General features: G+C 42.1%; 1 protein-coding gene and 1 long non-coding RNA gene across 5 annotated transcripts; one reads left to right on the top strand and one right to left on the bottom strand.

The window, feature by feature from the left end:
• Positions 1-638: 638 nt before the first annotated feature.
• shroom1 (shroom family member 1) lies at positions 639-20265 on the bottom strand. Of its 2 annotated transcripts, none has more exons than XM_088441308.1 (9): positions 19960-20265; positions 8551-11343; positions 8301-8472; positions 8142-8194; positions 7377-7949; positions 6485-7015; positions 5766-5853; positions 5133-5405; positions 639-3114 (listed from the first exon to the last, which is right to left on the bottom strand). In XM_088441308.1, exons 2-9 carry the CDS (start codon positions 11139-11141, stop codon positions 2860-2862), a joined length of 4536 nt encoding a protein of 1511 aa, XP_088297434.1. In that variant the 5' UTR covers positions 11142-11343; positions 19960-20265; the 3' UTR covers positions 639-2859. The 2 variants fall into 2 exon arrangements, with proteins under 2 accessions (XP_088297434.1, XP_088297435.1); XM_088441309.1 differs by lacking the exon at positions 19960-20265 and adding an exon at positions 13453-13588.
• On the top strand, positions 2556-7326 carry LOC148408614 (uncharacterized). 3 transcript variants are annotated; one of them, XR_015868619.1, is made up of 4 exons: positions 2556-3172; positions 5144-5871; positions 5962-6026; positions 6476-7326. It is a non-coding gene; the product is annotated as an uncharacterized LOC148408614 (long non-coding RNA). The 3 variants fall into 3 exon arrangements; XR_015868621.1 differs by having other exon boundaries at positions 2558-3172; positions 5962-5999; positions 6495-7326; XR_015868620.1 differs by having other exon boundaries at positions 2558-3172; positions 5962-5999.
• Positions 20266-25982: the final 5717 nt, after the last annotated feature.

The raw sequence follows: 25982 nt of genomic DNA, 5'->3' as shown, positions 1-25982 counted from the left end.
TTATGTTGGTCACATTCATCTGAGCCCTTGGAGGATTTGATTTCCATAACTTTGATTTTAGGCCCCAACATGTATTACACTTTTTTTTTTTTTTGAAAGGAGAAAAGTACAGCTAATCAGTGTTATGGCAATATGACATTTTGTGGGAGTTGGGGTCCTCGGAATCTTTGTCTTGTCATTTTTCGTTTGTTCGACGTCACTCAACCTAATTACTGTGCAATTAGTGAGACAAAGATGCGCTTTGTTTTGGCTTTGTGAGTGCTGCCTTCACTGGAAATCACTGGAGACTTCATTACACGCAATCTCATGACAAGAATTGGACAATAAGCATAGCTGAGTTAGCAAATAACGGAACATGTATTTGACAGAATCGGATTTTTTTCATAGAAACATGTACAGTATTTTAATAGACTTATTTATCATATAAATGAAGTAAGATTCATTTTGAATTTAATATTGTAGAAAAAATACTTTGAAAGGACAGCGTCCCCTACTGGCCTACCCGGCTCATAGTTGGATTCCGTGTCAATGCTTTGAAATTCCAGCAGAGGACGCACCAGGTCTCAATAATTATCCTTAAAGGGCTTTGGCTCACCTATTTTAAATATAAATATAAATCATGACGTGAAACGTATTAGTATCATTTAAATGGTCTTAATTTATTGACGGTAAGACAGTGGAATTTACAACTCCAAACAGGCACGTGTGACTCAGCTGTGGGGGGAGGGAGTATCTGTGATGTCATCAAATTGTGTGAAATGTCTCTGCCCCTTAAGAAAGGTCACGTCACAACAATGTAACACTGAAGAAGAAAACGTTTTTAAGGGCCACTGGGAAACTAGAAGCAGAAGCAGAATCCATTTAGTGGTTTCAACCACAACCTTGAATTGAAACATAAATATATGATACATACAAAATAGTCCAGAGCACACATCGGATGTGTGTCGTTTTTTTTTTTGTTTTTTGTTTCTTTTTTCCAGGTCATTTTTCCTGAGGGACGATCACAGTTTGGATCCATTCATGACATAAACATGAATATTATTACCACAGCAAAAACCTCCACACAGCTCCAACAATTGTGGAAGTTAAAACAACATTTTTAAAATAATAATGAATGAATTCTGTGAGAAACTAAAACATTTGTTAATATTTATAGTTCAAGTAACCAATGGACAGGGGGCGTTGGAGATCTTCTCCTTCCTTAGAGAAACCCCCGCAAGTTGAACATTCAGTTGTGGAATATCGGATGTTGAACATTTATTAAAAGTGGAATATTTAAGAATGGAACCACTGATATTCAAGATTCGTCAGAGTGGAACCCCAGAAGCTCAACATTTATTATAACTGAACCCCTGTAGCGGAACGCTCTTTTGAGGGGAATCCCCAAAGTTGAACATTCATTAGCGGAACCCCTGAAGTTGAACATTCTTGAGAGGGGGAACCCCTGAAGTTGAACACTTATTAGAGTGAAACACCAAAAAAGTGGAACATTTATTGGAGTGAAACTCCTCTAACAGTTGAAAACAAAATCCAATTGTAATTCAACAAAAAATGTCAAAAAAAAAAAAAATGGTGGAAGACAGGTTAGCACATTCGCCCCGCAACTTCAGGATTTCCACTATAATTCAGAGCGCTTTGCAAAATCGTCACTTTGCTACAATTGCATTTGCACACAGTCCTTAAGGTACCTTAAAAACTCAAATTCAAACAACATGATAGATATCGTAAAAGCGGACAAAAAAAAGAAAAAGAAACGTGCCGTGGCTGGATGGAGTAAGGCTGTTTGATTTACATGAAGAAATGTGCATTTTTGTTACTGTTACAAAGTGCTATTTTTTGTTTATTTTTTTTTTAGTTACTGTTCACCTTTTCTTTTGGTTTTGTTTTAGTGCCTTGATTTACACGTGACTCTCTCCTACGCTACTTAAAGCTTTGAGAAAGCCATGAATTTCTTAACTTTCTCCATAAATTGGAAGCTGGCAAAATTCTGGCAATAACAGAGCAGAACCGAGACGACATCAGAGTGTGAGGATTTCATTCACATTGCCCATCAAATGCTTTCACAGGTTCTCTGAAATCTCAAGTTTTGTTTTAAACATTACAAACTTGTATTATATTAGTCTCGGAGGTTTCGCAAAAAGCCAAAATTCTCAAAATGATTACCAAGCAACTGCTATGTAATTCATTTCAGCCTGGTGGGCGTATTGTGCTGTTTCATGCTTGTAAACAAAAAAAAATAAAAGTTAATACAATTTCTTGCGGAAACAATTCCCTTATTTTGTTATTTTAGATCGATTGTTTGCAATATCGTTAAATATTTTTGTTCATTATTTGAATTTACACGCTCCCATTTCATATTTTTGTCAGTTACTGCTATGAGTTTTGCTTTCTGAATGCTTATTTCTACTCGTGTATTCAAGTAACATTGCTCTTACTCGAGTACAACTCAACTCAAATAGTTGCAAAACTGCAGTTGCGCGAGGTGGATTGTTGCAAGAACTTCCGACCGTCTTTGATTAATGATTGGATGAGGGAGTTATGGGCGAGCTAGCGGAAAGAAAAGTGTGATAGCGAGCATGTGTTTGGGATGCACGCTGACTGTCTTGCGGCAATTTCCCACCTTCGCTGGATTCCGTGTAAAAAGCTTCGTTTACGGCTCTGCTGCGTCATTTTTGCAGGCTCCCTATGTAAGACTAGTGGGCTCCCCCTGTAGACAGAGCGGGGAGCTGCCCCTGAACTCAAGCTAGCGGGGGCGACGCTGCAATCAAGGCACAGTGGAGATGAAAAGTGTCAGCAAGACGAGCAGATCATCCAAACCGGTTGAGACCAGCGCGCGCTACCAAAATAAAATGTCCGCCCTCAGAGACGGAGGCTTTTGGCGAGGGCCTCCAGCTGCTCCTCGCCGAGCCTCGTTTTCTCCTCCAGGTCCTTGTGGCGGATGAGCAGCGAGGCCTTGGTCTGCACGAAGCGCCGGTAGTCACGCACCTGCTCGGCGCTCAGCTGGCGAGACAGGAAGTTGGAGACCATGCTCTCCCGTCGGTCCAAGTTGTCTTTCAGGTCTTTGGCATCCTCCCGTTGCTTGCACAGCAGACGGTGACGGCTGTCCAGAGATTGCTAACACGCAAAGGGAATGCAAAGACCAACTTAGCACCTGATGCTACATTTCGCGCAGGTATACCTTTACTGTATTTGTATTTGTATTTTGCTAAATTCTCCGGTCTTTTCTTTAAACCTGGGGTCCCCAACCGCCAGTCCGTGGACCGGTGGCAGGGCGCATAGGCCACAACCAAAATAATAATGTTTTGGAATTGATTTAGTTCATCTTTTAACAGTTTTAAATCTGTGCTTTGTTCTTTGTTTGGCTTGAGCTTTGATGTTTGGCGCCGCCTCTGGCTGCTGTTGATATTACATTTTGAAGAGAGGAAGGACAGTGCGGCTTCCCTTGAGAGCAGTCACTGTCTATGACACACGTTGTGTCTCTGTGAAATATGGCCCACGAGTGTCTTTAAGTTGGACTTTCTTTGTAACAATGTTGTCTCTTATGATAATGTGCCTAAAAATGTGTTTGTTGATCCAACAACTTGTGACTGTGGATAACATGCTAGCTAATGTTGTTTTTTAGCTTCAGCATGTTATATAGTGCTGCCTTGTATAAAGTTAGCTCATTAGCCTTTTCTTCTACGCCAGGTATTTCCCTTTGGTATATGTTAGCATATTCAATGGTTTTGCATTGATAAGTACTCATTTGCATCTAAATGATGTTTTGTAGTGAAATGAATTGCATTTTTAATTCAGTTATGATTTGTGTACATTATTGGAGGATATATCATTCTTGCATATGGGATTTACTTGAGTAACTGAGTTATAGCTATGTGATTTAGCACATAGAAAAACACCAACCCGTTACATAACCACTTGACTTGAGACTCATACTTGCCAAAAGTAAAAAGAAACAAAACAATTAGCTGTCCAAAAATGTTAAAACATTATCCAAACTGTTTGAAAGTTTGAAAAAAAAACCTGTAATTGAGCATTATGTCTCTATACTTAAGACTGAGCGTGTATGTTGACTTTATGTTTGCACACTCCCTCAAGTTTTATGAAAGTGTGCACTTAGGACTGTTTGGTTTGACTGTAATCAATAAATGCTATGCACACACACATTAAAAAAATAACCATTATGGTGTCTAACGGTGGACTGTGTAACCAGGGATAAGGCGAAGCGCTCATAAGGGAGGTGCAGTGTCGCCTTGTTTCAACAGAGGGCAGGGTTGATGCGAATGTCATCGAAACCGTTGAGAGTTTCGGTGAGCGAGCAAACATGCTGATAACGGCGAGAAACTGCCAGCCCCGCGGGGAGTCAGCATGTTCTGAACCAAATGAAGGCACCGGGGTGAACACAGATGTCATTAGAAAAACCGTCGAGCCCATTCGGAGTCATGATCTCACTTCATAAACCATTAGGCTAAACTACAGGAGATAAGCTTTAAAGGAAGCGTGAACTTGGCATTTTTTGCATTCCGCGTGGTGAGCAACTCGAGCTGCCCTTCACCTCGCAGGCATGTTTGCTGTTCCAAAGTCAACATGACTGAAAGTGAGAAAGAGAAAGCGTCATGACTGAGGGGACGTTCATTCGAGTATGGACGCTTAAGTCGGCTGAACGAAGCAATTTGAATTATATTGTGAAATTCTAAAAACTCCAGAGAAGCCCTACCAAAATTGACACGATATGATCATACTTTTTAATGTACTAAGCGTGCCCACCCTTTGCTGTTGGAAAAAAAGCGTGCAAGCAAAATATTGAGGGAGCGCAAAAGAAGCTTGGTGTGTGGAGTTTGCATGTTCTCCCTGTGCCTGTGTGGGTTTTCACCAGTTGCTCTGGTTTCCTCCCACATTCCAAAAAGCATGCACGGTAGCACAAACATGCACAAAATGTGTCCTTGGGTGTGCTTGTGCAAACGAATGTTTTTATTTGTGTACCCTGTGATTGGCTGGCAACCGGTTCGGGGTGTACCTCATCTACTGCATGAAGATGCCACAAACAGACTAGCTTTGATACATGATAGATGACTATAAGGGTGTATCTTTTCTTGTCATCATGATATACTTCAAGAGTTAATAAACATCCTCACCTTCTCTTCAGCGTCCGTGTCCTGGTCCACCATGCTCAGAGCGTTCTGGACCCTGGCCAGCCGGGCGGACAGGCAGAGCAGCAGGTTGACCACCCGCTCCAGGTCCCCGATGAACAGGTTGTATCTCTCCAGCTCCAGGGGCAGGCAGCGCTCGCGGACGAGAGCCAACAGAGCCTCGCCGTGAGCAGCGTTCTCCCGGATCTCCGCTTGGAGGACGCCCCGCGTCTCCTCCAATGAGCGCAGGCGATCCTTAATGTAGCATACCAGCATGCTCTGCATGGGAGTGGAGAACGCAGAATTGTTTTTGAATACATGTCTGCCGTCATGCAGTTTGAGTCTGCACCGAAAGAATTGATAGTTAACTTCATTATCCTGTGGGGTAAAACAAACAAACAAAAAAGTTGAAATTCATTCTGAAGACGCAGTCATAATTATGCGGACAAACAAACAAACAAAACAGAAACAAAGCTAAATTATACACAGAACATTTGGATGCATAAAAAACACCATTAAAAGTAAGTTGAAAAATGTGAAAATATTAAGCATTGTTTCAATCTCAAAGTGCAAGTGAATAGTTTTGTCTTTTTAGTTCCATGGTGCTTGTATGTTATGCTGCGTTGATTTCATATTTACCTTCTTGTCAGCAAGGTCAACTGTGCTGCAGAACTCTCCGTTCTCAGCATTCACGCTGTCAGGTGACAGAGGTGGCTCGCTCTCGCAACTGTAAAACAACCAAGAGGTCAGACTGATTTTTGCATCCCGTATGCTTATCTACAAAATAATTATGATGCTTATACTCTCACTTTGTTTGATTGTGCTTGCGTTGCAGAAACCTGAGTGCAAGCACTGCAGTAAGCAGATATGCAGGTGTGTAGGAGCATGTGATGCAACGAGGTAACACGACACCTTTGGGCACAACCAGCTATTTGGTTTCATAGAGAAACACTAGACAGTTTTGGAAATAGTCTTCTGAAGGCCAATTATTTTCTCAATTAACAGATTTGTATTCACGTGTCTTCATTTCTCTTCACTATCTGTCAATTTGTATTGGCTATACAAATAAAATTTGATTGATGGGTGATGATCCCCACTCACAGTGAGTTTATGTTTTATTTGCACTTTATGTTCGTCATTTGCCCCCCCAAATAAAATTGTCAAGCCTTGATGTGCCCCCCCCCACCCCTTTGGGGACCACTGCTGTAGAGCGCATAAACAACAACAACAAAAAAATTCTTATGAGACTCCCAAAGCAGTTTGTGATTTTAAGCTTCTCTTCATGAATAAAGTTATTTTATAGTTTATTGGGCAGGCATCTCATGTTTTTACAACTGTATTTGTTCCAGGTAACTGACCTTTGTGCAGCTCCCTTCTGCTCCTGTTTCTTCTTGTAGTGCTCCTCCATCAGCACCGTGTCCTCAGACAGCAGCTGCTCCATCAGCATCAAAGCCGTCTTTCGATTGCTTAACGGATAGAGCGCCGGGGCCAGCGATTGGTCCGCCTTGACCACGGCTTCGACCAGCTCCTCCCATGGCGGTCTTTTGACGGGACTCGCCAAATTTGCCATTTTGCCTTCTGGTGTATGCCTGCCCTCCATCTCCTGATTCTCTTGGGACTCCTTGGACTCCATTTTGGAATGTTTGTCCTCTTCGATCTGCTGTTCAGAAACCGCTTCGCTCATCTGGGATGGAGGTAGCAAAATGGCAGGCTCGTCGAAAACAGAGTCCGGGGATTGGATATCCTGTTTGGGCTGCTCTTGCTCTGGAGGGAGATTCCATAAGGATGGATCTGTGGTTACGCCGCAGCTCAGAGACACTTCATGGGCGGGCGCTAGAATGTCTTTGCCCGATTCAACCGCCGAAGCTTCAGAGGAACTGTGGACAGCCCTGGAAAGAAATGATATGTTGAATATATCAAACTCAACAACATAACCGTTTTTACCATGTGTGAGGTCAGTGGTATGGAAATGGGGGTCCGAGTTTCCCTGGAATCATGTGATGGCACTTTAGGAGGTCATGAGCTTTTATTAAAGTTTTATTTAAGTTTTATTAATGCCGAACAACAGTACATTTTCAAATGAAAAGCAATTTATTCGCAACATGAAATTAAGTGTGCTTTTGTACTGGTTGAAAAAATGTTTTACAAGGGCACATCATTGACAAAAGGTTGAGAACCACTGAGTTAGGGTTTAGATTTTGAAGCCGCCGAAAAAATAAATACAATGAAATAAAACTTGTCCAATCTCACCTGGAACTTGGTCTGTTTTCACAAGGTTGTTTTATAGATCGAGCGTCTCTCTCACTGGTCTCTTGGTCTCCAGGGGTATGCGAGAAAGAAGGCACCTCGAGGGGAGGTTTGCTAGACAGGAATTTATCTGTGGGAGGACTGCGAGATCCAGAAGATTGCCTTTTGCCCTTCGAGGATGAGCAAGACGTCGGGGAGTGGGATCTACTCAAGGTTCTTCTTCCTGTTGTGGGCTTAAGTCCAATATCCTCCCCATCTAATGGCACCGGGCAAGAGTTTTGTTTCAAGATGGACTTTTCCTGTGTATCGTCTGTTTCTTTTTCCTTTGGATTCATTCCAAACTCCTTCCTCCCGGTTTCCTTCCCTTGAGCTTCCCTGACCTCGGCGAAGAATGGAACGTTCCTCACGTCACGACACGCTTGATCCAGCTGCTCAGAGCTCTTACTCAAAGCTGACATCTTTTTGAATTTGAATGCCCCCAGTTCTTCCATGGACTTCCCTCGATGGGCTGTTACACGGCTTTGCTGCTGGGCCTCAGGCGTTGCTCTCATCGTAGCTCTCATACTCTTCTGGACACTGGAAATAGTATTCAGTAATGAGGGTTGTGATTGTGCAACTCAAGAGGAACAAGACAGGTCATCGAGTGTTTTTTTTTTCTTATAATTATTCATTTGAAAGGAATGTTGATTTGCCAAAGTCTGGACATAATATTCTCTTGACCGAAAAACAGTAGCAATGTCTAACTTGTACCGGAACACTAATACACACCTGCAGGTTTCGGTGGAATTAATTGGTTCTGGATCATTTTGATAGTCCTGTCCCTGTCGACCAGAAAAAAAAACACAACTTGAGTGTGTTTCTTTCATACGTTATGAAGAGGTTAAAATATATACAATTTTTTATGGCATATAAGAAAATGTGACCTACCTGAAATGCATGTGGTGTGGATGTGGATCTGTTCCTGACAGTTGTAGATGCTTCTGGTTGGTACAAGAGACTCTCCACAGAGGCATACATTCCATTTTCCTTCCATCTGGGTTGGCTTGATTGCAATGAGGGTTCATCTGAACAGTGTTGTGCTGAGAAGAACTGGGCATACCTGTTGGAAAACAACAAATCAACATGTCAAACAAAAACCAGAACTCAATTGCTAACCTTACTTTATTTCAATTCATACCTGATGGAACTAGTGGAGGAATCAAGGATGCGTCCTGCAGATTGGGGTCTGACAAGTTTCTTTTTCGGGTGATTGCTGTCAGTGCTCGCCGACAAAGGTCTGGGACCCCAGTCAAATGGTTTCTCTCCCAGAGAGTGCCTCTGTCTTTGGGGTACCGGTAACTGAGGACCTGGTTGCTGGGGTTCCGCCACTTTCTGGCCTGTCTTGCGCTCCATGTATGCCACCAGCGCTTTATGTTGCAAGTGTTTGAGGTTTGTCTTTGAAGCGCTTGAGGCCGAGAGGGCGCGACCCCGTGTCTCAAACAGTTTCCGACGTGCGGCAACCAGTCCCTGCTCTTCCGTTTGCACGCGATCGCGCCACTCGCCGTCCAGCGCAAACAGAGCGTCGCTTTCGTTGCTAAAAGAGCGGCAAGCCGAGTGGCTGGGGCCGCCGCCGAGTTGGTTGAGTTTCTCCGGTTCTGAGTAGCACATTTTTTTCTGCTCTGGAGTCAATCGCTTCCGTCCCCCGATTCGTGCTGCTACCTGGGGCTGGGCCACATTTGCAAACCTCCTATTTTCAAGTTCTGCCTCTGTGTTCATCTGCTTAGGACTGTGCCGCACCTCTTCCACTACGCTCCCTCTTTCTGTGTCCTCAGAGGCCACTGACGGGGTGAGGGTGTCAGAGGAAGTCTCTGAGTCTTGTGATGAGTGAATCACTAGAGATCGCAGCTCAGGTTTTGGTCTGGGACGATGATGCGCTGATGCCAATTGGAGATCCCTTCTTTTAAATGATGTCTCCTTGAGGACTTTGGACTGGGCGTCCTTCAGCTTCTCCTTGTAGTACTTTTTATATGATTCATCTAGGGTGTTAAAGGCAGCAGAGTTGACACCCCCGGAATCATTCTTGGTGGCGTCCCCTAGTTGAGGTCTCACGTTTTTTGCAGACGCATCTCTGATACATGTTTTGCTATGGGTAGCTTCTTTATCTTTCACGCCAAATTCGGTATCTTTTTTGGTCGGCAGCGTTGTCCTGTTAGCTTCGGTGAGATGGTAGAGAAGCGGGGTGGTTTCTTTGTTAATCCGATCACTGGCAACATCTGTCAGCGGCTGTCTTTTTCCCTTCTTTGCCTGCTCCTCTCGCTTAGGCTGGTTGGTTGGTTCATTGCTGGTCAGCGAGGGAACTTCTTTTCTTTGTAAAGTTGAATGTGGGGAGTTTTTCTCAGGCCCGCAGTAAAATATGGGATTGTTGGTGGTGTGGCGCCCAATCTCTCGACTTTCCGCGTCAATTTCTTCAAAGGAATCCCAACTCTGAGAGGAGTGTTTTAAAAAGGAGGCCGGTTTGTAATTCTCCTGATCTAAACCTCTTGGGATGAGGTCCTTGCTTTGGGCCCCTTTTTCACCCGAGACCTCGTTTATTGGTATAAATAAATTTTCCATTGTGCTGTGACATCTTTCTCTCTCTTTTGGCCAAGTTCTTTCCAACACAGTGGAGCATTCACTCGCTGATTCAGACCCACTCACAGATGCAGAGTGCGTTCTCATTTTGGCTTCCGAGTGCTTACACACTCCTGTGACAAAGTAGAATTGACCCTTATGCTGGATGCTGCTGTTGATAAAGCCTGTCTGACCTGCATTCCAAGGACTAGAAGCACGGGCTGGCTCAGAACCAATCCAATCATAAGCGGAATGTGCCCTTTTTCGTGGACTTTCAAACCGACCTGTGACACTGTCAGACTTATTGTCATCCTCGCCAAAGCATCCATCCCCACTTGATAATTGTCTGGGCTTCAAGTGCTCGGACTGGCTTGTGGCTTTGGGAGGTGACTGTCTCGGTAGGTTTGATGACTTAGAGAGAGCTTTGTTGTCCGCGATGAAAAGATTGGGTGGGTTCATGTTTACCTTGTTTTGTTCATAAGGGGGAATGTGAGAGCGGTAGCTGGGCAGCTGCAGGATCTCCGCCGCTGACGGTGCCCTTCGATTCGAGTACTGTGATTCGGGATTGATGACAGTGGTGCTTGACTCTGGCTTAGCCGACCCCGTTTGAAGGATTTTCACTCCGTGGGGGTGTGGATGGTGATGATTCTGGGGTCTGGGTTGCTGAGGGTCATAACTGTGTTGACCCTTGCTGTTTTCAAGGTTTTTCGTAGCCGTGAAACTATCCTGTCGTGCTGGGACTGGAGGAGGAGCGATGGAAGGATAATCACCTTGGGGTGGAACCCTAAGAGGGAGCTTTGATATGGCTTTGTCATTGGTATGGAAACCGCCATTGCCATTCTGGATATGGGTACTATTGCGATAGTTCTGCGAGATCACCTCCATAGAATGATACAACTGGTCCATGGTTTTTGATTTTAAATATTTAAGGTTAGCATAGTGGCTGAATGAACTGGACTGCAGGTCCTCTGGGAAGTGAAGTGAATGTGGGTAGTCTGGTGCGGTGGACCCGCCGGAAAAGGAGCTGTAGGCGGAATCACCTTTGCCGTGCTGGTGGTGGGTCAATTGTTCCACAATACTGCTGTTGGACTTGGCCGGGGAGAGCCGGCTGACGGGCATACCCAGAGGATGCAGATCCACGTTGCTCATTCTCTCAAAATGAAAGCTGTATGAATCCATGGAACAACCTTGCTGATGTTGAGGATGAAAGGAGGGAGCTTTACTCGTAAATGCATTGATGCATCTATCCGTCTTGCGACTGGAGAAAGGGCCACCAACACATTTGCAGCAGATTGTGTAGAGCGCAGGTCACTAATTAGGTCATTTTCCCACCTCCTCCAGGCTTATTCAAATCCTCGGGGAATTGTCTGCTCAAATGTACCTGCAGGAGGAAACAAAAACACAGAGCAGCTGACAGCCTGAAATGTATTTGCCGCACAAACATTGAATAGAGAACAAGTGCGCTTTGCGTGTAGTCCACAAATCATCATCAAATTCCATGTTGGTTTTGAAGGTCAGAACAGTTAATCGCCTGTTTAATGGAGTCTCCCTGATACCTAGCATCAACCGGGCCTCTAATTAGGCCTCGAGGTCGACTGAGCACATTGCGGCGCACACGTGAAAATATCTTAGGAATTCCGTGGAGCTGCAGTGCACGAGAAGAACGTTCATGTGACACCTAATACCACGTTATAAGGCATTGTTGCCCTGTAATACTTGTCACCTGTATTTTCCCTTGCAATCAAGCAAGAACAAGACTTATCGCAAAGTAGGTCCGATAAACATGTATTTTACCCCGATAAAACTAAAAGCCGTGGTCGAAAAACATCATGTATTTGTGCAAGTTAATGGCGGGGTGCATGTCGGAGTCATAACAACTGCTGTGTGATTTTTATGTTCTCTGTCATGACCCGTCATGCATTTCAGAGAGCAGCATTGCCAGTAAAACAATGACAAGCCAACCAGTTCATCAGCTTCAACAATGCACTTTTGATGTTGGGCTGCAGCAATGATGCTGACAAGAAGAACATTTCCCAACAATTACAGAGTGTAGAAGCTTATAGTGTTTCATCTATAAAAAAAATGTTGAATGCCTTTTGTCAGTTTTATGTCACTAACTAAAGACTTCACAAAATGTTTGATTGGAGAACATTCATTGTTTTAGCAAAGTAAGATGCTGTCAAGAAAAGAAATTTGACTTTTGACTACATTTCTTTTCCCGCCGTCAATTATTAATGGTGGAGGTTCTTTTGGATGTAGCTAAGTTTTCTTCTCTAAGCCCATACCCCCCACTTAAGGGGTGAACATTTTCAACAGTTGGTAGCAGAATGCGGGTTCAAGTCAGAGTTCATCAGGGTTCACTCTGGGTTTGCAAATTTTCACCACATTTGTCAACACGTTTTTTTCATTTTTCTCGTCAAAAGAAGATTGTGACCATATTTAAACCTTCGCCTTGTGACGAGAAGCTACAGGTGAATGTCTGCAAAACATCTGCCAACAGTTTGGCGAACAAAAAATTCTTGTTGAGGAAGCTATAGGACCATTGGTTGACTCAATGTAGTTTCTCAAATAGTGGGGCCTGCCCCCCTGGGGGGTGTGTGAGATGAGGCGCTTTGTGGCACTTTGATGCATTTGGTTATTTTTCCAATTTTAGACTCAAATGTGACCTGTATAAATGCTGTAAAACATAATTAACGGTTGTTGAAAGTTGATATACAATTTGTATAGATTATCTTATTTATAGTCAGTGCGTTGAGTGGGGAGGGTGCGAAAAGTTTTCTCTTTCCTGGGGAGCTTGGCGAAATATAATTGAGAAGCACTGATTTCATGAAATCTAATGTGAAACCCAAACTGAAAAAAATACAGTGTACTGTGCTGGCATAATCGTCATATACATTAAAGAAAAATATTTTACATATCCTGATCAAATTTGGGCTGAAAATGACTTTAGTTAAATTTCAGGTAGTTAAATGTCGTGACAACTAAATGTCACAGACAACTGTGAGGGTTTTTTTTTGTATTTTTTGGCATTTGACAAAATGTTCCACATTTAAGATGACATATGTTTTGCAAACAGACAATTAATTGTCAGATGTAAAAACTGACTGAAACTGGGTGATTCTTCTTGTTAATTTGACTAATAAACAAAAAGCCGATGGAGAATATATATTGTAACTCCAGGATTTCATGTGTTTCCGAAAGTCTTTCCAATCTGCAAGTGCAGAGCCACAGAAAGAGAGAAAGGCTCCAAAACAGGGGAGCGCTCAAGTGGAAGTGATGAAGGGGACAGGCGGTGACACAATGTACAGAGAAGGGGAGTGAAGTAGGGGGGGTGAGGCAGAAACAGGGTGACTGGCCCAGACAAATACCCTTACACGCAAACAAGACAAAACAAAGCAGGATACGGGAGTGCGGAACAAGGAGCACAGAACTGCATGGATAGCGGCCCCGAGAAAAGAGCCCCTCCGGTGTAAAACAAGGCAAATCTTACCCGAACTTGAATTCTCGGGCCTGTTCAACCCCAGAATGTCCATGTGGCCTCCAAAGGAGAAACATGACAAATGTCCATTATGCTTTCACGACAAGCTTCTTCCAGGAGGCGACAGCGCCAAGTAACCAGGCGAGCACGATATTAAGAGGGAAGACTTCCAGAGTGCCTTCTCCCTCCAAGTATCCCCCTCCCCTCCCTCCCTGACCCATGGCTGCTTAGCGAGAGCCAACGATTGGCCGGCTGATGACGTCCGGCTCCGCCGTGCACAATGAGAGCAGCGGAGGGAATATTTCACGTTAGCGCCGAACAACGCAGAGAGGGAGAAAAGAGAGAGAAAAAAAAAAAAAGAGGCCTCGCATTCCTGGCTGGCTTCAAAGACGGAGCGCAGCCCGGGCGCCATTCATTCCCAAGGTCCTGAGCCCGGCACATGGAGACTGGCCAAGGCAGAAGGAGGGAGGAAAAAGAAGGAAGGGGGCTGGCTGAGTGGACGGGTGACCTCTGAAGGCCTGCACCACCCCCCACCAAAAGTTTCAAAAGACTAATTATATGTATTTTTTTTAACACGCCCTGGCATTAAGAGAGTCATTACTTAGGCCGCACAATATTCATGCTGCTGTCATTGTCCTGAGTTTTTTTTTTTTTAAATTAGCGTCAACATTGCCAGCGCCGTAGTCATACTTGGCCTACTTTCAAAATGCAATTTTAAACCCACGCACAATAGCTGAAAATGTGGACGGGTGACATACTGGAGGCGGAGAAAGGAGGATGACGGCAAATGTTCACGTGGCGTGCTTCTCAACCACAACACAGAACTTTCTCACGAAGGAAAATGACCAAGTTTGGAAACCAGCAACTGATTAAGATGCACATGCAAAAGCGCTGAAGAACCTCTTGACCTTTTTGTGGACCGGCTATCGTTCTCGGCTTGCAACTTCGAGATGAATGAGAACGGAAAATGTGGACAAACGTTCCACTTTTAGGCACATTTAGTACTAAACTTGAATTGATTTTGTTCATTGATAAGCCTGGCCACGTTTTATAATGCACAAGTACACCATTTCAGTGATGAAGCTATTGATAGAGGGAGACGTGTGGCTAATAATGAAACAAGATTGAACAATAGCTAGGACTGAAATTAGCTTAGATAGCTTAGATCATAGATGTTGAACTACAGTCCTCAAGGGCCGGTATCCTGCGTGTTTTCTGGTTTTCACTCCTCACCACACCCGATTCAAATGATTTAAGCTCTGCAGGAACTTGAAAACGATCCTAATCATTTGAATCTGGTGTGTTTGAGAGAAAAAAAGCGTGCAGGAAACTGGCCCTCGCTGACTGGAGTTCGACACCGGTGGCTTAGACTTTGTTTTTTTGTTTTTCATGATGCATTCTTGAGGTGAGAGGACCAAGGATCGACGACACAGTCATGAATTCAGTCTTCCACGGGACATAACACTCCCATTGTCCACGTCCTGAGAGAAAAAGTAAGAGGGCTGCCGTTGAAATGGTGATCGTTTTAGTGTCAAAGTCTAGTTGCCATGCGATGGCGTGGATCTTGCGTTGCCAGGCAGTGCTCATGCTGCCATCTTAAAATCTGCTGTCACACTCTAATAAGCTCCGCATTCCTGCCCTCCATCCAGCGCAAACACCTGACGAGATCATGCTATCATTCCGATTTACATATAACACATTCAAGCAATCTGTAAGCCCGGCTGGTAAACTATTAACCAGGATATACACCATGCTTGTTTTCCAGAGCTGCGACATGTGCCAATGATAAACCGAGCAATTGCTTTTAAATTATGGCCTCCGCAGGACTTTTTTTTGTCGCAGTATGAGGACAATTCAGTATGTCCAAAACGCCTGTCATGAAAGTTTTTGGAGTGCGGATTAAGGCCCTGAGAGATCTTGTACGGACTCGGGGACAAAAAGCAAACTCTATAAAGGAAGGCCGAAGCCAGCTGGATTTGAACTCGGGTCCCTGAGCTAAGTTATATCCAAACTCAGACACAAATTACCTGAGCATTATAATGATTACGAGCTTTAAAAAATTAAAGTTTAGAACATAAAAACTTGAAATCTACAATTGCCCAATGTCAGCTGTGCATTCGCCTATAAGTGAAAATTATTTGAGGTGACTACCGCTCCAAAAATCAAAGTCATCAGCCTCCATTTATTATTAATGAAGAAAATTGATGATAAAATCAGTACCTTGATTTGGACGTGCACCACACTTTAATGATTTCTCCTACAACCTAATAAATCAAGCCACTCATAATGTGCTTGTCTGAGGTAATTATGTAGCAATACAGTGCCGCTGAGCCAATTAGTGATTAGCGATGTCTGCCTGCAAGGCCGACACCCTCCCAAGTGCACATCGGTTCGGCAAAAGCCACCAGCACTTTATTGTTGAGCTGAAAAGCGACTGGGGACACACCCGCTGTCAAGACTTACCTGTTTGACGTGGTTAAAATGCTTGGACAGGAAATGGTTTCTAACAATATACCGTACATGGAAAAAAAAAAAAGCTGCCTGAGAAAAACAAAAAGGGACGTGTGAAAGCACAAATGGACCGAGGGGTTAAAACGAACATGAAAAGAAGACGAGATGAGCCGGCAGGAGGTTCGGGGCGAACACAGCAGGACTAAAAAAACAACAGAGAGTGACCCATTTCCTACTCAAAGGTGGGAAAGGAATCCATCATTAGAGAAAAATGTTACTGTAAAGGGAAGAAAACAAACACTATTCTTCATGCCAGACCTCTACTTTGGATGTCTCACATCAGGTGTCCAAACTACGACCCAGGGGCCATTTTTGTCCCACCATTCACACTTTTGCAGACCGCATGATATACAAAAATTACATTTTGGGATGGCCTGCAATCGTATTTTTAAAAAGTAATTAAAAGTCCTAATTCGCCTTATCACCTACGCATTTTTTCTCCAAATATCTACTTCATAGAGACAGTAATTTCTTGCATAATTTATACTTTCCATGTTCAATAAGTTAAAGTTAAGAAATAAAAAAATTAACGCAGCCCTCATGCATTTCTATTTATTCGTATGTGGCCCTCAGATGAAAAAGTTTAGACATCTCTATCTACAATATCCCCCATCAGAGTTTCTTGCTTGCTAATGTTACATGCACCCTCATCAGGGCCCGCCTCTCAAAGGCACATGCGTGCCACATGACAGTGTTTTTGATTTATTTTCTATTTTCTGAAGGTCTTATTAATACTTCTTCCTTTGTATAGAATGAATCCTTCACTGAAAATGTGTATCGACTCCCTGAAAGTACTGAACAACAAGAGTTTTCTAACCCTTTCGCACAAGGCCGAACAATTCATCCTTGTCCTGTTATATAATCGGCTATGTCGAAAGCAGCTGACGACAGACACAATAATAGCGTAGATGCCCCCCAGCACCCAAGTTGTTGCTAAGACAGTCGTCACAATGCGTGACATCACCATAGTGATGTGGGCGACCAATTCCGACATTATCCTCAGGATGATATCATTGTGGCACTGTGAAGGATGGCAGGAAAACAATGGTTGAAACAAATTAGCGAAATCAACTAATAACCCCAAAAATAAATACTGTAAAAGACTGTGACGACCACACTCCTGTGTATAATACTTCCCCTAAAATAATTCTTAAGAAGCGTTTTTTTCTGTACTTGAATATAACTCATTCAATGCCAGGGACGTAATATCACGTTGAGTCTGGACACTCAATCCCAGATACTCAAGTTTTGTTTCAAAAGTTAAGTATCTGGAAATTAATTTCTTTAATGTGCTTAAGTGTTGTTTTAACACTTAGGTGTCTGGGATTTAATGTCCGGACTCTTAAAAAGCGTGAAAATACGTCCCTGGCATTGAATGAGATAATATGGTCAACCAATATGCAATATTGTCAGAATGTGTGTTTTAATCGTGGGTCAAATTGTACTTCTAGTTTCTCTTTCTGCCGGAGGGCCGTTATGACTGACTTAAAAGAATTTAGGTCTCGTTGTCACACATTTAAAGTTTTGAGATCAAAGGCCAGTAAAAACTGTTCAAAATAGGGATTGGTAAGACAAAATGCTTGTGGGGAAAAAATAAAACGGACAGGATCAGCGTGATGCCAGATGTCGGCGGGCCACCACTCGGAATGTGCGTGGGGTGTTTGTTGCTCAGCCTCATTTGCATAAAATAAACCACAATCGAGGGCGGAGGCGTCATTGTTTGATACTCTGTTTGTCTAACACGTGTTCAGGAGCGTTCGCTTACATAAGCCGCTGAGCAGGCATCATTATGACCAAGTGGAGGGACACTGTACAACACGGTCAATAAAAGAGAAAATGAAGAATGGCTGCATGCAAATGTGACTTATGTAACAATATCAAAGGTTCTCAATTGCCCCTGTGCATTCAGCAGTTTGAGAGGAGCTGATAAGATGGCGAGACACTTTCTATTGTGAACCAGTGGGAGGGGATGTTCAATAACATCATTTTCTATCATCCATTTGGGTCCTAAACCCAACGATGAAAATTTGTGTTTGAGAGCAAACTTGCATTTTCAAGGCAAATTCGCCATCTTGCTCAAAAACATTTTAACAGGTATCATTTTAAAATTCAAAAAAAGAAAACATTATGTGCGTTAAAACGTAACTTGACCTCCTGAGATGTTTTTGATTGAAATAGCTTTTGATTTCAGTAAACATGACCTACTAATGCAGCCCATTTTACAAATGACTCCGTTGTTCACAAGCCCCAAAAAGGTTCAAGAGCATAAGGATTTCAAAGTGTAAATTTTACTTCATTTATTTATTTATTGCACCCAACTGTATGTGTGGGACTTTTGCCTTGTCCTCTTTAGGAAAATCAAAGAAAAAATATCTTCAGCTATCCATTTGAAACGCAGATAAAACGAAGATAAATGTGTGAGGAAATAGGTCACGTTCTTGTCAAGAGGACTTGATGAAGAAAAAAAAAGCATGCATCTTTAATCCTGCCTTTTGGCTGTTTTAGGAGGCATAAGATGGACGAGTTGACGCGTGACTTTCACTGTCCTGGCGAGAGTAGGACATGTGAGGTGGTTCAAACGTCAGCTCCATACTGCGCATATTTGAATTGCAAACCAAGAGAGCGTGGCTGCTCCCCAACATGGCCGCAGCTCAAGTCAACAGATGAGAGCTTTGGCATCAAGCGGATACTTTATCTGGCCTACTTTTTAACCGGCGATGTTACGCAAACAGAAAAATATTTCTCCTTTTTGAGCTTAAACAAACAGAGGTGACTGAAACACGTGCTTGGGCTGGCCTACTTTTTAAATCGGTAATGATTAAAACCCTGAGAGCAACTTGTATTGAATTTACTGTTAAACAAATTGACACGTTTTAACTTTTAACTGCAAATTAATGTAAGACTTCCTATGGCTGGAAGATCATAAAAAAAAAGTATGGGAATGAATAGGAATTACTAGGTGACTCGAAGCGCTCTAAGAATATAACAAATGCAAATATTACTCCACATTTTAGGAGTTTCAAGGTGAATATTAACAGGCCAGTGAGTCACCTGCTCCGTGTTACACGAAAAAAGCGAAGCATAGACATTAAATGTACTTTCCGATTGAATTTAAAATGGCAATGTATCTCCAGCACTTCACCTCAAAAGTGACATCATAGCCAGTGGAAATCATTAAACCGCCTGGAGTCAATGTACAAAAAGCACCGTGCCTTTCTCTTCACTTATCGCTGTACTTCAATGATTTATCTGCGATTATAAAAAGAGAAAAAAATCATACGGAATGGATGCAAACCGGCTTGAAATCGAAACGCAAACAAAACAAAACAAGGCGGCGTGAAAGGAGAGTAGGGAATTAATTACTCATAAAATAGTTTGCCGTGTCTCGCTGCACTTGTACAGTATTTTCTTAAAATTAGGGATATTCAATACTACTTTTTTCAGACCGATGCCAGGATGAGTAGTACACTACACCTGGCCCACCGGCCGGTTCTGGCCTGCAAAGATGATTTTGTAAAGTATAAAAATGAGCGGAAATTTTAAAAAAAGTTTTATGATTAATAGTACTGTTAATATTTTACGATTGTGTTGTTGTACAGTTGTATTTTGGACAGTATTAAAAAAGAATAGTACATCTGAAGTTGTTGTTTTAAAGTTATATAAATGTATACTATGATTTTGATGATCCGTATCCCGTATTGTGGTCCATTAATCATTAAGGAATTATAAGATAATAAATACAGTAGCAGTTTTCTCCACACTTGCCCCAAAGTTTTCACAAACCCAATAATCCTGCATAAACGCTTTTTGTCTGAGAAGTCGGATTTGTGTCGCCCCACCCACAAAAACAGAAAAGCACTATGAAATGAAAGTAACGTAACAAAGAACAAAAACATTATTTTACTCACAATATGTTAAGAGGAAGTTTATTATAGGTGAGTCTGCCAGGGCTTTTTATGTCACAGTGACATTTTCAACGTTCGTACATGTGTTAATAAAAAGTCCTACCTTGTGTATTTTCTTCTTTTCTTACAATCCTCCTTTTTTCATAACCTCACTTTACTGAGCTTGGTCTTTTTGGAATATACGTTGATACTGGAAAGCCTAAAAAAAAAAAAAAAAAGAAAAAAGAAAAACAGTTTTAATCCTTTGAGGCTTGAACCGACATTGCTAAATCAGATTCTCTAATGTAGCTTGTTGATTGGCTGATGTTTTTGAAGTTCACCAAATTCTGACTTGTCTGACCAACATGCTTGCATTCAAAGGTTTTACTGTATAAATATTGTAAAAATGTCCTCTTTCTGTCTATCTCTAATGTGCATCTACCATCAAGACATTTTGAATCACAATGGGGTCTTTTTATGAAGACAGGTTTTGCGACCACAAAGAAAGGGAAAAGAGTGCTGGTAAAAGGGGCGGGGCTTTTAAAAAAAGTGGAAAACAAATGACGCAGATTAAACTTTAGCAGGAAAAATGTGCGTGGCACAACGGACTTTGGCACCTGTTGCGATGGCCAAAAACTGAGGAGGGAAGACAATTTGACATTTATTTGATCATTTTCCAGTACGTCACACACACTATGTTAGTTGTACACCACTATGACATTTAGCAGGCTCCTTTATTAGGCGTATTGTATAACTACTAAATACATCCATCACACACACTCACACCTTTTCATCAGCTTCATGCAACCCGAGAGGCTCCTCGGGCACACACGCCGCGTGCACAAACACACAATTGCCTTTCTCTCATCATCTCTCATACGAGCGCACAAAAGATGAAGAGGGGCTCTGCCGTCTGATCTCAAGTGACAATAAAAGACCCCCAAACATCAATCCGTGGAGTGGATTGGATATCTTTAGTGTAGAATTGATGTGTTTTCATTCCAGCAGGGTGATTTGGATGAATTTCGACATGTTATTCAATAAAAATGCTAAGATAAATGCTAAGTAGTCCATTTTCGAGTCCAGCCAACTTGAGAATAGATATTCCTCCATGACACCCCTGAGCTAAAATGAGTCTGACAGTTTCCTGCTTTAAAGTATCGAAAGTCACACGAAACTCAGAATCATGGGCCTCTAGCTCTAAGCAACTAAAAGATTAAGTTTGCAGGAGTGTTTTGAGAAGTCACAGATGAGTACGAGGGACAGCAAAGAAGAACGGTTTCATAATAACTCTTTTCGTATTTCTGAAGGAGGAATGGGCCTATTTATTTTGACAAAGCATGATGTTTAAATGTTACTTAAAACCTGTACACTTAATAAGCGGTATCATGATAGCGATTGTTCGACCATGGAACAGTTAAACACACTTGGAATTCCTATGGGAAAATTGGAGCAAACGGGGCTGTCAACTAATGTTTCCGAATGGAAAAACGGAAAGCTACAAACACTTCCACACTTACTCAGTGACATATGAAACCAGCGTATCGCAATGACGGGCCTGGAGCTCTGCGCCGAAGTGTAGGCGTGGCGCGGTCGGATGGATAACACAAAAGACACGCTCACAACTATACATCAACTATACACTTGAGGGTTTGGAGAGGGGGATCTTTGAGTGATAGCCCATGGCTGTCGTTTGTCTCCATCATGTCTATTTGCTGAGGCGTGGGGCCAGGAGAGACAAAAGAAGGCTCGGACAAAAAGTGATAGTATGAGCAGAATTGACATTTTAGCACTCTTGAAATGCTAATGTCGCACAGGTGTCAAACTTGAGGCCCGGGGGCCCAGATGTGGCCCGCCACATCAATTAATGTGGCCCACGAAATGCTAATTATCACTTCAAGTTTCTGACTAAAATACAAAGTTGTGTTCCTTCCATCCATTTTCTGGAGCTGTTAATCCTCATTAGGATTGCAGGCCTGCTGGTGCCTATCCCAGCTGTCTATGCAGTAGGCGGGGGACATCCTGTACTAGTCGCCAGCAAGTACCCAGTGCCCGGAGAAAACGCGCACGGACTTGGGGATAACACGCAAACTCCACACGGAAAGGCCGGAGTCTGATGGATTTGAACTCGGATCCCTGAACTGCGAGGCGGATGTGCTAACCACTGTTCCACCGGGTCGCCCAAGTTGTTTTAAAATCAATAAAAATCACCAAACGAGCCTTTGAACAATTTTTACCGGCCTCTGACTTCAAAACAAGATAAATAAGCCAAGATCATACTTAAAATATATTTGATTTCAGTCATAATGGCCCTCCAACAGAAGCCATTACAATAGAAGAGTCTTCTTGATGGTACTAACACAGTAAATCATTTTCTTTCATCTGTTACCTATCACTGATTAATCTCTGAAAAAAAATGTTTACCTGCTTGCTGCATTTTGAACTTGCTCACACTTCCTGATAGTCAATCAATCTTACACAACTTCGTCTTGCGGGAAACTACCTAAAATGATGTCACCCTCGACGTTTTACAGCTTTTTTCCAACGGTTCACGAGACTGAGATGTCTCAAAGTCGGGCGGCTGCACCTAATGTGATTGATGGACGTTAGCCAGCCTTCGCTCTCTTGGCTTAATCTCCTTGCGGTTGTGTTGACATGCAAAAGTGATGGCCTTGATTGGAATTTAAAACAAATAAGATCATATGAATGTGACGTACTGTTTTGGGAATAGAGTTTGCAAAATGATCATGATTGATTCAAAATGGTTGTTTTTTTTACAAGGGAAAGGAAACATTACCATTTACTTTAGAATAGTAACATCAACTTAATCTATATATATAAAAAAAAAATCATCAGGAGTGGATGCAAACTGGCTTGAACTTGAAAAGCAACTCTTGGAGCCAAAACCAGTTGGTTCCTCCTTACAGGGAAGCTGCATGGTTAAAAGGTCGGAATAAGAATGTAAACACAAAGTCAAAACAGGAATGCATGAAGAGTTTAGAAGGAGCACATGTTACTATTTTCCAGATTTCTGGATCCCTATGGAACCATTACTCATCTCCAAAAACCAAATGGTAGCTTTTCGGTGTTCGTCTCCAGGAAGTACGCCATAGCCTGTTAATGTTAAGGGCTGAACAAACTCTTTTGCAATCTTTTAAGTGCAGTTTTACTTCGTTTCTGTGGCAAATCATCAATAAGAGTTCGCACTCACTTTTTTTTTTCTTTCGAACGACAAAGAGATAGAAACAGACTCAGCTCATGTGTCAACACCCAAGGCAATTTCAAATGTGTGACTGATGGCTTTTGTGTCTCATAGTGGCCGCCCTTCTATTTGCATCGCCATCTTTTTTTTTGTTTTCAGCTTCCTTTCTTCATATATCACATGCCACCAAATCGCGCTATCGTTACTACTATAAATACCTCTGGATTACATTACATTATAAAATGCATTATATTACAAAATATCTTGTTTTGTTGATTTAAAAATAGCTTCTGGATTCATTTTTATAAAATTGCACTTTCTTTTATAAAAACCCGCGTTTTTTGTGCCTTGTCCCCATATTGGAGCATGCGGTATATAGCATATCAAAATTGAAAACGGGGTGTTATAAAAATTGTGATTGTAAAAAATACATTCAAAACTAAAATGCAGATTAGGTTCTTTACATTTTAACTACAGTACTGTCTTAACGCCAGTTTGTGGACGTCCCAACTCCATACAATTTTCACCTGAGGGCTTCAATGCAGAGTTCAGGTCAGCCCAGGTCAGCGTTGCGAGTTAGCAACCCGCAGCGGTGGCAGAACAGTGAGGTCCAGTGTGCCGGTGTTTGTCCGTGCACCCACCGTTATAGACAAGGCACAGCATGAGCGCTTAGGTTTCAGGCCCGGGACAAAAAACCAGTGTCCGCTTTCCTGAGGTATTCATGGCCCGCTGTGCCTTTTGTTCCAGCTTTTAATAAAACATAGTCCACCGTCATTAGGTTTAAAGACCTCCCCGGTGCATAATTCAGGCCTCGAGGAGCCATTTGAAACAGGTAGATGACTCTAAACACAATACGGGCAAACAACAAGATCTATTATGGACTGTCAGAAATAGCCTAGGGGGGGTAATTATGTCCCTAAAGGTCAGCATTATTGCAGGAATGGAGAACCATTTTCCTAAAGAGGGCCGTCAAACTTGTAACTTATAAATTAATCTTATAACTGAAAACATATGGTTAGGTAAGCCAAAAATCACTGCTCAGTACGTACTATGAGTGATCATAGGTCTGAATTTAGTGATTTATTATCATTCAAATAAAAACTATATATAACAAATCAAAAAATTACATATTTTTTCATATAAAACGGCTTCAATCTTTTCTTATTTTAACATTTAAATGATAAATTTGAGTTCCACTAGTGAGATGCTGAGCAGCGTTTGTTTACAGTGCGAGCACATGTGTCAGTCACGTTTTCTGACCCTTCGGTCATAGAACTAAATGCACTTCTGTGCCGTAATGGTTGCAAATCGTTTTTGTTTGACATAAATCAAAGCGTGTCACCAATGAAAGACACAATAGCACGGCAAAAAACAGAGAGGAGCTGGTTTACTAAAGCAACTTGTTTGGCATCTTTTCCTATTTTTCTCTTTTCTAAAAGCTACAAGCGACTTAGATTCCTGGTAAGGAAGCGCTGTGTAAATCAAGAGTATTTGCTTGGTTGATGAAAAAACAAAAAAGAAAACAAATAAATAAATGAAAAAAAATCAGACAGAAGCTCCAAGGAAAGATATCAGCTATACAATAGCTTTGACGAATTGCAAAATAAAATCATTCATTTAGGTTTGACCCCACTGAACCAAGTTAAGTGAATAACTAATAGTTTTGAAATCAAAAGTTACAAATAATGGTTAGTTGAACTATGAAGTTTGTGTAAGAAGGGGTTAGGTAACACTTTAACGCTTGCAAGAGCTTAATGTTAATATTTGTTAAGTATGACGATTTAGTATGACGTTTTTTTTTTAGTACGTTTTAATATGCATCGTCAGCAAGCATCATGGAAGTTGACGTACTTGATTTGCTTTTGTTGACCACAAAAATGATGTGGAGGGTCAGATCTCGCCTTCGTCCCGAGACGTTGACACTTGTGATCTGATAGAACACATTACCCATCGACTTGTGCAAAATTGTGCAGAATAAATATTCTTTATTTATTTATTTTCATTGTTAACACCGAAAAAATGTAAACATGTTAACGTATGCACGTTCAACGCAAACACGTCATCGTGAAGGAAAAAAACCAAACAAGTGATGCATTCAGGGACAGGTTAACTCAGCTCGTGGCGTGAACGACGCTTGCTTATTCAAACGGTTATTCGGCCGTCACCCGAAACTAACTTGTAAAACCTCACAGCAAGAGCAAATACAATTCTGCAGTGATAAATCAATGTAGCAGAGATGATATTCAGCCCAAAAGATGGAGGACAATGGGCAACAGGTTAACTGACTGACAACCGAAACTGAGGACAGCAAATGCACCTGCGGCCCCTTCACGTACCTGCTATCCTGCGTTCGTTTATTTTGCCGTATTCGCTTCGTATTTCCTTGATCTTCGACGGCGCTTCTTGGAAAAATAAGAAAGCGGAAAAAACAACTTTTTAACGTAGATTGCGTGCCTTTCTGCCAAGCGGTAGGCATTAATAAGCTTTTCCCTTTCCCTTACGAGCTACCTTTTCCTCTGGAGGAGGGGTACAAGCGGATGAAAAGTAATGGAGCGCAGCGCTGCCCAATCGGAATAGGCAATGGGCGGGTGTATTTAACAAAACGCGTTCTTATTGGTCAAAGTTGGACGTCGCGTGAAACGAGGACTTTCTCTATGCTGCCGGCGAGTTTTGGAACAGAAGTTGATGACGCCAGCACGATGGCCCCTCGAAAACCACAACAAATAAGGCCTACACGCACTGGTGGCATAACACATGATTTATCTATCCAAAATAGAAGAAGTATGCTTCTCTTTATAGTTAGACGAGAAAGAAAAAAAAGTTATTTAAAGAAATATAAAAGAAAAGATGCATTTCTCCCAAAGATATTGCAAACAAAACAATCTTCCAAAACATAAATAACAGGACTCCATGGACTCTGTTGTCTGCTAATGAGTTAATTCTAT

The sequence above is a fragment of the Hippichthys cyanospilos genome, chromosome 18 (assembly GCF_059441005.1).
Source record: "Hippichthys cyanospilos isolate Australia breed blue-spotted pipefish chromosome 18, RoL_Hcya_1.0, whole genome shotgun sequence".
Classification (NCBI taxonomy): domain Eukaryota; kingdom Metazoa; phylum Chordata; class Actinopteri; order Syngnathiformes; family Syngnathidae; genus Hippichthys; species Hippichthys cyanospilos.
This window is presented reverse-complemented; position numbering and strand designations above follow the sequence as displayed.

What these genes read in the sequence shown, in the direction of transcription:
- shroom1 (XM_088441308.1), bottom strand. Translation starts at nt 11,141, where the DNA reads ATGGATTCATACAGCTTTCATTTTGAGAGAATGAGCAACGTGGATCTG. An exon ending in TTGACCTTGCTGACAAGAAG is followed by an intron (nt 5,406 to 5,765) that starts GTAAATATGAAA and finishes ACTCCCATGCAG; the next exon opens with AGCATGCTGGTATGCTACAT. An exon ending in ACACGGACGCTGAAGAGAAG is followed by an intron (nt 3,115 to 5,132) that starts GTGAGGATGTTT and finishes TTTGCGTGTTAG; the next exon opens with CAATCTCTGGACAGCCGTCA.